This window comes from Poecilia formosa, unplaced genomic scaffold, assembly GCF_000485575.1.
Source record: "Poecilia formosa unplaced genomic scaffold, Poecilia_formosa-5.1.2 Scaffold236, whole genome shotgun sequence".
Classification (NCBI taxonomy): domain Eukaryota; kingdom Metazoa; phylum Chordata; class Actinopteri; order Cyprinodontiformes; family Poeciliidae; genus Poecilia; species Poecilia formosa.
The window spans coordinates 617,140-632,826 of record NW_006800175.1 but is presented as its reverse complement, the minus strand read 5'-3'; the positions used below and the strand labels follow the sequence as shown (position 1 = coordinate 632,826).

The following is a 15,687-nucleotide window of genomic DNA, read 5'->3' as shown; positions in this document are numbered from 1 at the left end:
GAGGAAGGGGTTATAAATAATACCACCTGTCGACGACGAGGTGTAGGAACAGAGGAAGTTCACGCATGCATGGGCATCTCACCCTCAGCTCACCCCACCATTAAAAAAGGCTTTTTTAGTTTGTTTGTTCCTCGGAGAGCGCAGCTTCGGTGTGGCTTTCTGCCGTTTCCGGAAGAGACAGAAAGCATTTCCACAATTCTAGAGGAGGAGTTACTTTATAAGAACAAAACTATACTTTTGTCAGCTGACCTTCATTGATGAGTCTAATTACTGGTAAATTTTATTAGAAAAATTTCTGAATATTTATCATCGGTAACGGCAGCATCCCTGCATCCCCATAAATTAAGTTCTGAAGATTTTAGCAAAGTATTAGCTGAAAAAATCTATTTCTTCAGAAATCACACTCTTGACATATTTACTAAATACCAAACAGGTATGTTTTATCGTCCTTTCCATAATGAGGCATATTACACATTAAAGGCATGTCCTTCCAACTAATTAAAAAAGAAGCATTGCAGTTATGAGAGCAACCTTTTCAAGGGAAAAACATAGAAAAATGCACCTGACAGTCGCTGAGCCGCCTTATTACAGTCATTGATTTGCTCCACAAGCAGCCTGTGAATGTGCTCTTAGTAAATATACCGTGAGAAATTGACAGCACGTTAATCTATGTCTTGATTAAAAATGTATTTTTGTAAATTAATGATGATGTCACATTTAAGTGCATGTTTTGGTTCTCATCTGGGGATCAGAGTGGATGTATTTGTAGTAATTCCTGCTTTGCTTTGCTGTTGATTTCTGAGAACAGTCTTAAAAAGCTATTGCATTTTTTTGGCATGCTTTTTGTGCGTTAGCTGCATCTGCTTTTTAGCCATCTGCAGTATCTCCTTGTTCCACTATTGCCAGTTTGGGACAGAGAAGCTGCACAGCTGCAGCCAGACAGTTGAAGACAGTTGCAGCACTTTGCGCCTCCAGCTGCTGCAGCCGAGGTTTTTCTGGGTGCAGCAGGACACAGATGGACACAGAGATGTTTGTCTCACAGGGTTCCTACGCAGTCTGCAATTTAAAGTCAGGATTAGTGTGGAAAAATAAAATTGAGAATGGAAAAATACCAGACTTTTTTTTCTTAACGAATTGCTTAAAAGTTTTCAGACAACCATCCATCCTTCAGTGTATCGTCTTTTCCTCTGTTCAACCATCCAAAATCATTTATTAATCCAACTGTCCATCTGTTTATATCATTTATTAATCCAACTGTCCATCTGTTTATCAGTCTGTCCATCAATCCATTGGTCCATCTGTTGGCCCACTCATCCATTCATTGCTCAAACCATCCATTCTTCCATCCATCAATCCATTCTTCCTTCCTTCCTTTTTTTTCCTTCCCTCCTTCCTTCCATGTATATGTTGGTCCATTCATCCATCTACTGGCATATTCATCTATTCATCCATTGGTCAAACTGTCCATCATCCATTCTTCCGTCCATCCATTAGTTCATAGATTGGTCCATCCATCCATCCATTGGTCCATCCATCCATTTATCAAACTGTCCAATCATTCATTCTTTCATCCATTCTCTAGTTCATACATTGGTCCATCTGTCCATCCATTGGTCCATCTATCCATCTTTTCCTTGATCATCTTTCCACTTGTTTCCCAGAATTTGTTGTCCATCCCTCCTTCCAGTCTGTGTATTTTTCAGGCTGCATTTATATTTAACTCTAATAATGGGCTAAAAATGTCTTCGATCTCCGTAGTTGTTCAGTCTGGACAACAATGTGATTTCTATCTAAGATGTGTAGGAACCCTGGTTTGAGTCCCTGTGGCATTCTGGTTGAGGAGACTAAAAGGCAGGCGACTTATCCCTTGTTCTGGCAGGGCACCTGAGTAAGATTCTTTTTTCTCAATTCTCCCCAGACACACCATCCTGAGAAGCCACTTTTTCCTACCACAGGAAGCCCAAGAGAACACTATAGGTAGCAGTCTGACAGGCAAACTGAACCCTGGCCTTTTATATCCTGCCAGGTTTGAGAAGTTGGACATCACCCCTAAAAGCGCCCAGAAGATTAAGCCTGTTCTGGAGCGCTGGATGGCCGAGGCTGAAGCCCGCCACCGATCCGGCATGCAGAACCTGACTGAGTTTATTGGGAGCGAGCCCTCGAAAAAACGCAAGCGGCGGACCTCTTTCACCCCGCAGGCGCTGGAGATCCTCAACAGCCACTTTGAGAAGAACACACACCCCTCCGGACAGGAAATGACGGAGATAGCCGAGAAGCTGAACTATGACAGGGAGGTGGTGCGTGTGTGGTTCTGCAACAAGAGGCAAGCCCTGAAAAACACAATAAAGCGCTTGAAACAGCCCGACCTCGGCATGGCCGCTCCAATGGACCCGCTCACCGACTCTCTAGAGGAGCTCCCCAAGTGAACGAGCGAAAACGCGGCGGCCGTTCGAAACGAAGGCAAAGAAAAATAAAAGCGGACGAGGACTGAAAAACGTTGCCGAGTCACCGGGACGGAGGAAACCTTTGTGTTGTCAGTGTGATCACCACAGTTCTGTAAATGACCTCTGCGAAAACCAAAAACATGAAAAAGAGATTAATATGTGAGAATTATGTAAAAAAAAGAAAAAGAAACAAATTACGGTTTGCTGTTTTAAAGAGTTTTAGATCCAGAACGGTCTCCCTAATTCTGGTTCAACATGAGGAGGGATTTAGTAAAGAGAAACCAAATCCAAACACTATCTACCAAAGTCTGTTGCATCTAACTGCTAAGAATAATTTTGTAATGTAAATGTGCTCTAAATTTTTACATTTGTACTGGCAAAATCTAAGCTATATGTGTGAGTGTGAGTACACATTTTATCTTCTGTCTCTTTACTTTTTCCTTCATTGTTTGAATGTAAATATTTAAAAAAGAAGAAGAAAAAAATGTCTTCAGATCGAATCAATGATAAAAGTTTTGGGACTAAAAAAAATGAACCTTTGCTGTTGCATTATAATGTTGTTTGCCTCCAGTTGTGTTTCATCTATAAATATTTTCAGCCACAGTGTAACTTTGTACAACTTTTACAGGTATTTATTGATAACTGGACGAAGGGGAGCAAGCGGAGGACTTTTAAACCGACGGTGGTGATAATGACGAGGGGTTTCGGTGTCGAGTCATAACTGCAGCTTTGTTTCTGTTGCCAAAGCCTGAAAGCCAAAGAACACACAAACTTCAGCTCAAGGACTGGGGGAGATCTTTTCCTTTTTATTTCTTTATAATCACGTGGCTTTCTGCCTCCTTTTTCTAAAGTGTTTTAATCTGTGTTGGAAAAAAAAATTCATGTCAAACAGCCTCAACTGTGTCTTCTGTAATTTCTCATCTCCACAGCTTGTAAAAAAACATGTTTCTTTTAGGTAGGTTTGCCTCTGCATGCTTTAACCGGACCACAGATTTCACCTGACATCTTTAAACGAACACATTAATCTGTGTTTTTCCTGAAAATGAACACGCTGAGCCTTTTTAATTTGCCCTAATGCTTTCTAAATGTGCAACGTTGAAGAGTAATCACTGAGCTCTTTCTTTGCTGTGTTTTTTTTTTTTACTTGAGTATCTCAAAACCTGTTCTTTTGTACAAAGAATGGCTTTTTGCTTCTTTCATATTTTGGATTCTTTCAGCTGAGCAGAGGTCGCTTCTGTTAAACGAAGCTTATTTTCTGTTTCTTACACCTTTTTTATTTAAACTGTCCTCAGGAGGTTATCTTCCTGCTACGATTTATTTTTCATTTAGTGATTCCTGAAATTATTTGAACCCCTGAATCTTTCATTCAGTTTTTGTGTTACGCGGTGCAACCAACACCTCGCAAAAAGTCTTGCTTCTCCTTTAGATTTTTCTCCTTTCTGTCACCCAGAGCATCATTTTGAAGTGGAACGGAAATTATGCTTGATTTATTTTTACAAGAGACATCTGAAAAGTGTGGCATGCACATATTTGCAGGTCCCAGATTTTAAAAAGTTGGTAGAACTGCCATTTCTCTGCTGTTACAATTCGTTCTGAGTACATCTCTACCAGAGATGAACTGCATTTCTTTCCCCTTTCTTCATTGAAAAACAACTGAAGTGCATTTGAGAACATTAACTATCAAGTACAGCCAAAAACTCTTCATTGCATCCATGTCACAGTCAAGACTCTCCAGCCATTTTCAAAATACAAAAATGTAAAAACTTAGAATTTCAGATTTTTGGTTTTATCAAACAAACAAAAACTAAATAAAACCTTTGTTATGAGAGGATGACAATAACATGAAAGCCTTTATTATTCCTTTTTTAAATCAATGATCTTAGCTCTATGACAGATTTGTCAACCGGTTTTCATTTTACATGAAAGCCAAAATGTTCAACTTGAGCCTGATGTGTGAAAAGACTGATTTTCTAGTATTTACATTTGTGCAAAAAAAATAAATAAAAACTGAATCGTCATTTTCCTTCCACTTCACAATCATGACTTGCTTTGAGATGGTCTACAACATGAAATACTTTGAAGAATGAGGTTAGTGATGAGGCAAAATGAGAAAAAAGTTGGAGCAGTATTAGTTTTTGCAAGGCGCTGTATTTTCTTGTCAGAAATATCACTCTTTCAGCTCAATCCGTCACTCCCTTCGGATGTTTTTGCCCTCACAGGAACAGAAAAGAGGTGAATGTTGAGGATAAGTGTCACATGTCAGAGCAAGTGAACTTAATTTGAAGTGAGGCGAAATTTGATGCGATTTATTCAGAATCAAGTGTCGGCTTGACACACATCCTTCCACGTCCAGGTCGGTTATCTCTGCATTTTCTTTTTCATTCCCCCTCCCTCAATCCCGGTCTGAAGAATTGCTGCATCCTGTAAATGTCATAGAAAAATGGTTTGTTTTAAAAAGGCATCCGTTTACCTCCACAAATTTGTTCTGCTGCTTTCATTGTAAACAAACAATTTCAGGCAGAAGCCGGGCCGAGAAAAACTGCGAGGAGAAAAGTACACACTGGATCAGTGCCGAGGCTTAAAACACACACACACACACACACACACAAAAGCTGCAACCAAAACCAAGAGAAATTTTAAAGAAGACACAGAAAGGAGTTATGCCTTCACCCGACTTTTTATCGCTGGACCAAAGCTCTATAGTTATGCACATTGTACAGAGACGTAGATTCAAGATGTTGACAATCTTTAAAAACACGAGCAGAGAGGAAACAAGCAGCAGGAACACAGAAGTTCATCCGAGGTTTTCCCTCAGCACTGCAAATCAGAGAAATGCCATTCAGGCAAGCAGCTGTTCTGCACTGTGTCCATGTTCACTGTTACAGCAGAGGAAAAGGCTTCTCCATCCTTCCTTTGATGCATCGCTCTGTGTTGCACGCATTTCCTATTGGACTACATTTGTTTTACTCTTAGTTTTTACAGCTCGTCGACATGCGTAGAAGAAGGAAAAACATGGACAGAAGCGTTGGTTTTCATTCAATTTGAGATTTCTTCTGTTTCTCACCTACAAAACAAACACAGAAGCAACTTTTGTTAGCAGTCAAAGAACTAGAAACCAAAGCTGAAGCGTCTCTGGATGTTGGTTTTCTTTTCTTTGTGTGTTTTTTTTTTGTTTTGTTTTGTTTTTTTTTTAACAGACTGAAAACTGTAATTAATCTTTGGAGCAATATCTGTTTTGGTCGGTTTAAGCAGCACTTTGTGTATTTCTTATAAAACAAAAGAGGAAAAAAAATATTTAAAAAAAACAAACAAACAAACAAGGAAGCTTCAAGTCTGTCACATTGATTTGTACCATAATTAGTAATAAACAATTGTTTGACATGAAATATGAGTTCCTCCTTCTTCTTCTTCTGCTGGGAGGTTGTGTTCTTGTTCAATCTGATTCCATTTTGTGCTATAAAATACATAAATTCCTGGTTAGTAGCAGCTTTAATGTGAGAGCTCAAATATTTACATTTTTTGCACAACTTGCAAGAAAATAAATAAAAATTGGTGTTGCATATCCTCCCGTTGAGAACTAAAATATTCTGAGTAGTAGTCGTGGAGCTCTGACTTTGCACTAATAGACAAAAAGATGAATGTGGTTGCAATTTTTATTTTATTTTTTTGCAAGTTTTTTTAGTTTTTACTACAAAAGTGACCACAAAATGTGTCAAAATTTTAAATCCATTTCATACATCCTCATTAAATGAGTCCAGTTTAATTTTTCATATGTAAATAAAATACATATAAAAGTCACATATTAATAACTCATATCTAAATACAATAAGATAAATAACACAGGTCTTTTTTTAAAACAAAACATCTGATTTTTTAAGCTCATATTTTTTATTCTATATATCTAAAAAAAAATCTACGCCTGATAGAACATGAAAAAAGTGGCCATATGTACAGAAAAAATTAAATTCATAATTACACATTTTTACTGGCACAGATTGGAGTTGAGTTTTAGTTTAAAAATCAGTTTGTCTGAGTGAAAAAGCAACATGAGTGCAGAAGCATGAGAATCTACAGAAATGTGTTTTTTAATTCCAGATAAATTTAATCACCATTAGATCTGGAGTGAATCAGTCCCGGCTGACTTTCCCACACATGATGCCACTCAGTATGAAGTGTTACTTTGCAGATTTACCTAATTAAAATTTGTTCTTTCTGGAAGGAAAGACAATGATACATGATTTGCACATTCTGAAAAGTGTGGCATGTTTTATTTCTTCTAGTTAGTTGCTTTCAAATGTCGCTTGATTGGAAAATTTCAGCCTGAGGCCCAATTTAAAAAAAAAAACTATTACATTACATCAGAGAACCAGGAAGGAGAGCCATAGTAACTCTGGAGGAGCTGCAGAGATCCACTGCTCAGGTGGAAGAATCTCAAGTCAAACTTTATTTTCATAGCACATTTAAAACAAAAGGAGCTGCACACAGGATAATCTTTACCTCAGGAACTTTACCAGCTAATTAAACATAATCAGATTAACAGTCAGATGTATCAAGATGAAGTAAATAAGCATTTTTCTATTGAAGAAGAAGTAAGCGCCAACAAACAAAGATGCCATGGTGTCGTTTAAGGAGGACCCAACTGCAGAGCCGGATATTTAATTAAAAAAATAAAGTGGAAGCAGCTGAGAGAAGGTGAAAGACAAACAGAAGGAACATCACAAAACTTAAACTAAACAGAGATGAACACAATATAAGGAACCGAAATCTGTATGCACAAAAATATTAAACCAAATAGTAAACAGATAAATTAGCTAAACCAATAAAGAAATCAAAATAGAAACACAAATTAAACTTGAGGCTCTACTTAAGCACTTTTAGAACAGACTTATCAGTGAAGGAGCAAAAGGAGGTTGTTCCTTATTTCCTGTGCCACAAAAACACAAGAAGTCCATTTGGCACAACTCATGATGGAGACGCCATCCGAATGTGGATGAAGGCGAGAGAAGAGACCAGAGTTGAACTTTGAGAGAAGACAGTAACTCTGCACAAGACCCTGAACACACCGTCCAGCGCTGTGCAACTTCCTGGTAAGGCAAGGCAATTTCTGCAACAGAGAAATTCAAAATGCTTTACATGACTGAAAGGAAAATAGTAGTCTGTTTTTAACTAACTGACTATAGTTCATAATTATTCAGTTGTTCATTTAAGGCAACTCGGTGTTTCAGCATTTTTGCAGTTTTCTGGAAGTTTGTGTCAGATTAGTGGAGCATAAAAACTGAGGTTTTAGTGCGGATGCAGGCAGCAGCTGCAGATGTGGGGATGATCAGGATCAAAGCTGATGGGAAGAGAAATGGAGCTAAATGCAGGAGATTCCTGGAGGAAAAACTCAAAAGAAGCTGAAACAACATGAAGCCAGAGGTTCACCTTTCAGCAGGTAGATAAAGAAAATTAAATAGTTTAAATTAGTGACATGCAAATCAAAACTAATACATTTGAAATCACCTGAGGGCCACACATTATTTTTTTCTTGTACTAAAAAGACAGAAAGTAAAATATTTGTGTAAACTAAACACATCATAATTTCCTGAAAATAAATAGCCTGATTTTTACTAAGTTGATATGCAAACTATTGCTAATTCAAAAAATAATGTTCCACATGTCTGAACGGTTAAAGTAAAAGCAAAGAGTCTCCTAAATATTCAGGGTTGATTGTTTTAAACTTCTGGTGTATAAAACCAGGATAAGGGTTAATATTGTCCTCTTAAATTTAGTCAAATTTCATGTCACCAGCAGGAAATTAAAACAAAGCAAACATATTTTGTTGCATCATGCAAAGACAGTAGCCTTCAAAGTGTTTTTGCCAAATCCTGAAGAAAATCATAAAACGTTTAATTAGACTGCATCATTCCCAGAGCCAGGAAATGGCCTCAGTTTGGACACCTCTGGTTTAGATCAATGCAAATTTTGTCAAAGTTTGGACTGGAATCTAACTGAGAATCTTTGACCAGACTTGGAAAAAAATAACATGCAGAATTCAAATGAATTAAAACAAGCACTTATCTGTGTTTCTACCTCTTCAAGATGCAGCTTTATTCATATTAAAACTGAAATACTCTCTGGTAATCATGAAATCACTGCCAAGCAAAACATTTGTGGTTTAATTGTTTCTGGAGCAACAGATGAACGACTTAAACTTGCGTTTCCACCATTTCTAATAACCTATTTTAAAACAAACAAACAAACAAAGAGGGCCCTCTGCTTTTTATTTTTATTTTTTATTTTATTGAGATTTCATTGGTTCATTAGAAAAGAATACATGTCAGGTTTGCTCCTCATCAAAGCTTGATGTGTTTGCTTCTCCCAGAAACAACAGGACAAGCGTATAGAAGAAGCCATATATAAATAAGCAAGGAGAAAGCCTTTTGAAACTAAACTCAAAAGTTTGATGCAGCTTCCCTGTCCATGATGCCTTTGAAAAGCAGGGAAGCTGCTGAGAAGAAAATAGTAAATAAATAAATAATAATAATAAAAAGCACAGAGAACATAAATTATTAATATTAGACTGAAAACTGATGTTGGAGATGCTCTCTCTCGTCTTCCTCTCAGCGCTCGCTCTGCTTTGTTTCAAAACGCCGGGTGTATTTTCGAGCAGACGGCTGAGGCGCGCGCAGTTATCTGTTATTCTTTTGTTTTCTGTCCGCACCACTCTCATTGTCTCCCCCATTAACAATGTAATTGTGCAGACGCAGCTCCTGACCCGCATCTGCTGTCTGAAAGTGTTTCTGATGCTGGGAAAAAAAAAAAAGAAAAGAAAAAAGTTTACTCTCCATCGGCACAGCGGCGCTCCTGAATGAAGAGATGCTTCTGTGAAAGACTTTTATCAGTCACAAATCTGCTAAGATAGAAAAGTTTTTCCTCTCATCTGTGCGCAATTTAAAGTTTTTAACCAAAAGTTGAATCCTTTCACGGATGCTCCTCATACTTTTACTTGTGTAAGTTCTATGTTAGGACATTTTAAACACCTGAAGTATTTTTTTTTAAATTTATAAAAGGATTTTTTTATGTTCCTGCCAAGAATTTTCTCAAATTAAAACATTTCAGCAACTGAAATGATCAAAAATCTACAGCAAGTGAACCTTTGCCTATCGATCACAACATCCCTGTGTGGAATGCATCTTTCAGATTGGTAAATAAAAAGTGAATGGAGTCCAAATTACAAAGCTTCTGCGTCTTTGTTTCGTTCTTTTTCACCTCTGCCACATCCGCTGATTGGAATGACAGAGATGGAGACGTTCGAAAAGAACACACACAAAAAAAACAAAACAAGAATGCGAGCAAAGAAAAACAAATAATGACGCGAGTAATTACTAAAATGAAAATGAAGTTTAGGAAAGAGAAAAGCTCACATATTTGCCTTCAAGTATATTTGTAACGCATAAAAAGAAAGCATTATTATGAACTTTGTTTTTCCGAAATTTGACACGGAGGGAATCAAATAAAAGTTAAAATAAAACGACTCTGAAAAGTGAAAAGTTTTTCAGGCTGCAAGTCAGAAATGAGTTTCAGAAAGAGGTCGAGTCTCGAGTTTCAGAAAGTGTCTCTTTGAGAAACTTTAATTTAAAACAGCAAGTTTCACTCTAAACTGAAAACAATTTGATGCTTTTATCATCTGCTGTGAAGAGAAGAGAACTTTGATTCTGGTAAGAGGCCTTACCGGGTTCGAATCCCAGCCTGGTTCTGCATATTCTTCTTATCCAAAACCTTAGATTAGATTATAACTCAAGGATATAAACCTACCTCTATCTAAATCTGCAGGGTGTCCCCCTCCTCTGCAGCTGTGCCTGTTAAAACCAGGTTATTTAAAGTGACATTTTATAGCACAATCAAGTTACTGTGTTACCTTCAGTTTTTTTGTTTTTTTTGTTTTTTTTGTAAAAATGCTGTATTAATCAAAAATTAAGCAATTGGACGCCTCAAAATTGTGCCTCTGTCTTTTTAAGAAGCTCCTACTCTTTCAGACACTCCGCGTTCAGCACGTTATCACAACAAGGCTTCTATATTATGCTGTTTACAGATGTTGTTTGGAGCATTGAACTGATAAGTAGGTTGCACGATGAGCTCAGCAGGTGTTTGCTAATTGCTGCTGCCGCTAGTCTGGAGGAGCTGCGTGGCGGAGCGGAGGGGGAGGTGGGCTCTGTGAGGAGGAAACTGCAGCTCCAAGGAGGAGCTTCATGAAATGGTTCCCAAAAATCTGACCAAAGATTTCTGGTTTGGTTTCTGTACTCTTGAAATAAGACAAAACTAACTTGCAAGTAACATTTTAGCAAGATATAGGAGCTTGTTTACAGTCAACAATTTCTCAATATTAATGAAACAGTGCTGGTTACAAGTGAAATAATCTACCGGTGGAATTAATACTTCATCATTTTTAAGGAATTATTGACTAAATTTAAATGAGCACACATGCAGCACACATGCGGCCATCCAAGGTTGTCCTACTTTTTTCTCATGACTGCCTAACATACAAAATTCAAGTACAATAGTGCAGTAGAAATAATGCAGCATAAAACACGGAATAAATACATAAGGCGAAGTAGAACATAAAGTTTAGTTAGAAAACTCTGTCTTGGAAAACCTACACTTTCTATCTTTACTCATCAGAGATCTAAGAGCTACAGTAGTTTGAGGGCTGCACCAAAGCCTTTGTGATGTGTGATGTTTTTAGGGAAGACAGCAGAGCAGAAAAGACAAGTTTTGATCTCTGAATCTTTGTGATTTATTGTGGATTTCTTTTTTTCTTCCCCTGAACCTGCAGAAGCTAAGAGGAGTAGCTAAGCTCACTTTAAGGATTTAAACTCCACTTTTTTTCCCTTTTCTTTTTTTTCCCCCCCTGTCTGTGTTTTCCTTGAAGAATCCAAATGTCTGACTTGTAGAAATGAAACATTCCTGTTTTCAACCCGCAGCCACCTGAAATTGTCCTGGATGGAGAGAGGGGAGACCGGGTGGAAATATAATGACATGTCGGCGCTCCAAATGGATTATGTTTCAATATCAGCCAGGACACAGAAACAGAAGGGTGGAGGAAGAGAGTGCATGTGTTGGATGCAGATGGTTTTAAATTGCTGCCTTTGTTTTCCATCAGGCATGAAGCATTCGCTTTCCTTATCTTTCAGACAATGTGCGGCGGGGCTGATGTTCTGGGTAAATGAACTGTCTGTATATCCCTCAACCCTCCGCTCCTCCGCCCTCTTGTTTTCACTTCCTCCTCGGGGTTGAGATGTTGCTACGCTGGCTGTGAAGCCCGAGCTGCTCAGGCGTCTCCCACTTTGCTGCTCTGCACACCCAGATGCCTCTGGGGGTGCAATTACCAATCCTCACATGCAATCGGGGTCAGCCATGCATATGATCCCCTTTGCTTTCACTGTTGTTTCTCTTTCTTTATGCCTTTTTCCAGCATTATTAGCAATGACACACAGTGACGTATATGCAGGTGGAGGAGTTAATAGCCCGGCTCTTTACAGAGACACCTGTCTGACTTGAGCAGCTGATTGCATCGGCCCATAGTCCATTTAACTTTGCAGCGGGCGGGTTTTTGAATGCACGTCTTTAGCGTGTGATGTCTCTATTTTCACGCAGCAACAGGAAGATCTTCCAAAAGTATCGCAACACAGGAGAAGCTGCACACCTACCTTCAGTCTTCAACAGAAATAACAATCTGTTATTTTAAATTTTAAACTGAACTTTTAAACAGTTCAGTTTAAAAGTTCTCTTTACATGTACAGAATACTTGAAGAGAGGTTTTGTCGTAGCTGCAGCAGATTAATATAAATCCAGATTAGTTGCACCTCAGGGTCCAAAAGGAGGCAATAAATTACAAAATAAAGTGAGCGTAATAATTTCTCTTTTCTTTCTTTCTATCAAAAACTGAATGGTAAAAGTCTTCAGTCTGTTTTTTTTGTTTGTTTGTTTGTTTGTTTGTTTGTTTGTTTGTTTCTTTGCAGAGACTTCATAATTAAGATTTCTTGTTGTTTTGTTTATTTATTTTGGATATTTAAAATGTCTTTCAGTTCCAGTGTTAACTGCCATTATTATTTTAATACTTGAAAACGGTCTCCACACAACAATATCATCGTTTATCGGAATAACTTCTGAGGCATTTTATATCGTTCAGTAAAAGCTGTTACTGTGACAGGCCTAGTCAAAACCTAAGCTGGCTTGTTAAAATCCTGATCACAAATATCCCATTTTCAATATGAGTACTCATGAGACCTATACTTCTTTATCTCTTTAACGTAAACCTCCTATATCAGACTTTATATTTGTCTATTTCGTTTGGTGAAAGTTCAAGACATGCACCTTCTTGACTGCAGAGTTTTCACACAGTACAAAGTTAATTTATTAGGAAAAGGATACAGGAAATATATTTTAAAAATCTTTCATTACACTGGAATATAACAGAGAGTAAAAGAAAACCACAAACCAAGGAGGAAACAATAACGCTAAGAGATAAAACCCAAAAATGAAATACAAAGGAATGAATTTATATGGCAAGACCTTTTGAACAATAATTAATACAGCGAACAGAACAGAATCTAAACTGATAGAAATAAACAAAGAAAGAATCAAAATTCAAACACCATCTGATAGAGATTGATAACTCGGGAAATGTTATATAACATAATCACCTTTAATGCTGACGAACAGTTTAGTTATGAGCATTTCACAACCTTTCACAGTTTAAAAAGACAACATTTTTTTTGAGTCGAGAAACTCATTTCATTTATTCCAAGTACGAAAAACGAACATTAGACTAAAGCAGGAATCAGTCATTGAATGTTTATCACCTTAAAATCAACCACAGAAACCCATAAAAACCACCAAAGAGTAACATCCTCGCACAGTTTTATTTTTATTTTTATTTTTTTTTATCTGAAATGGTTGATCAGGAGTTAAGAGCAGTGGATAAAAACTGAAATAGTTTCCCTCCTGTTAGGCAGTTTGTAAGCAACGCATGAAAAACCTTTTGGCAAAAGTGCAACTCTCCTGCGCATGGGTCATTGCAGCTTTAAGAGCTAGAGGAAAATAACCGGCCCTGCCCTCCATCATCCTCTCATCCCGCTGACCTCTAACGTAGGGTATAGTATACTTACAGCCCATACGGAGAGGGAGACAGAGAGGAAGAAGGGGAGAAAAGAGAATGATTGCATATCTGAAGGCTTTAAGAGAGCGGATATGGATGGGAGAGAGGAGTGACATGGTCGGACACATCTTTGCTTTCTTATTAGTGGGAGCTTGTGCGGACACTTTGGGCCCTTTTTATGGCGCCATGATGAAACCCCTCTTCGTGCATCTGTGGAAAATGGCCAGGGGAAATCACAGATGAGAATCACTCAAAGACAGGGAGATGTCAACAGGCCCATAATGATAGCTGATGGCCCCAGAACACTCTCCCCACTTCCCTCTCAGCCTTTACCTGCCCAAGTTGCACTACCCTTGAAAACATAATTAGAGGTAAAACAGAGAGACGGAAGCTTTATCTCTGTTTTCTGTAAGCAATGCTCTTTGTTTTAGACATCTGGGAGTCCTTTTTACCCTCTTCCCAATCTCTCTTTCGCTTCATGGAGAGAAGAAGGAGGAGGAGAGCTCCCTCTGCGAGACGCCAAGGTGCTCCCAGTCCATTGTGCTGCTGGCTGTCAGGTTAAATTAGGGAGTACAGGCTCCGTGAGTGTAAAAAAATCAATACTTGATGGAAGATTGCTCCCCGGAAAATCTGTTTTGATTCCAGGATTAATTCTTGACCAAAGGCTCCTGCAAAATGACATGCCATTAGGCTGAAAATGAACACATTCTGCAGTGGAAATTGGATGGAAATGTGTCAGGTGATTCCCCCGGCTGCTTGTTTTGACTCTCCAAAGCAAAGCGAGGGCGGGGGGGGTTTGGAGGAGGTGGACTTTAAGGTGTGGCGCCCGCGAACCAGGCCTGCGGGCCGACTCCATTTCCAGAACAGGGACAACTCCGCTGTGGCCTCCTTGTATTCTCAGGGCCATTGTTGTCCGAGCAGCTGCAAATGCACTCCGCCGAGGTGAAATGCATTTTAGCGTCCATCCACTCTCTCCTGTGTTTTTTTTTGTTTTGTTTTGTTTTTTTTTCCATAAAGCCTGGCATGAGGAATGAGAGAATCTTAAAAAATAAAGCAAGAGGGATTTTTTTCCTCCACTCTTTCTGTACTGAACAGTGGGGGGGGGGGAAGGTGACAGGATGCATTATTGATGAGTGAATAATGTGTTTGTCATGACAGATGACATTTCCCTGTGTTGAAAAGTTAAGCAGAAGATGCACTGGACGGTGATTTGAGCAGACCATTTATACTCCTGATGCTCTAACAGCACATTTCTCATGGAAACGTAAACTCAATTTATTTGTCATTCATTGTTTTGCTTACATTGTTAATCTGTTGGACATAAAAACAATGCTGCATATAAAATGATTTTTCTTAGAACATGTTTTTAGATGTGAAATTATCAAAGAAGAAAATCAGTGTACTTTCATTTATTTTTCTTATACACTATTAAATCATTAAAACACTTTACATTCATTTCAATGAAATGTACATTTATTTTACACTGTGGACTTTCTATTGTTTTCTTAAGCAAGAAATGTAAACAACTTAATGTTATTTTAATCAGATATTTAAAGTATGAATTAATTAGAAACTGTCCAACTGCCTAATTGTTTCCTTTAAAACGGCCACAAATGATGCGAAATTAAATTGTGCTTTTTCAAAATCTTGTGTCTGATAAAAGTGTAAATAAATAAATAAATAAATAACTTTTAATAAATACGCAAAAAAAATCTAGCAACATTTTAACATGAAATAAAAATAAAAACATCTGGAGGATTTAAAAGAAAGAGGAACTAATATAACTTAAAGGAACTAATACATAATCTCTTAACAGCATTTAATGCTGAAACTCGTTCGTTTTTAAAGTGAGTCTGCAGCGTCCCCTGCAGGTTTTATCAGTCACAGTCACTGACCAAACCCAAAAAGCTAGACGATTGCACTTTAAAAGAATTAATATTAGTATCGGTATAAATAGAACTGGCAGATTTTAATGTCTGTAGTATAGTACAAAAATACATATAATTTTGCAGAGATTGCTGATGCTTGACTTAGATTGGCGATAAGAAAGAGGTAACTGGAATTCTTTAAATGAGGAATATGTCATTATAAACAATGAAATTA

The 15,687-nt window shown here is 37.9% G+C and overlaps 1 protein-coding gene across 6 annotated transcripts in view; it reads left to right on the top strand.

Moving 5' to 3' along the window:
• pou6f2 (POU class 6 homeobox 2) overlaps nucleotides 1-5,830 on the top strand; it is a 95,361-nt gene extending 89,531 nt beyond the window's left edge. For 5 of the 6 annotated variants that reach the window (XM_016680209.1, XM_007569106.2, XM_007569107.2 and 2 more), the window contains one exon: nucleotides 1,919-5,830. In XM_016680209.1, coding sequence (XP_016535695.1) covers nucleotides 1,919-2,426 — 508 coding nt within the window. In that variant the 3' untranslated portion in view covers nucleotides 2,427-5,830. The remainder of the gene's footprint in view (nucleotides 1-1,918) is intronic. The other variant, XM_007569109.2, reaches the window with a different exon arrangement.
• The last annotated feature ends 9,857 nt before the right edge of the window (nucleotides 5,831-15,687 follow it).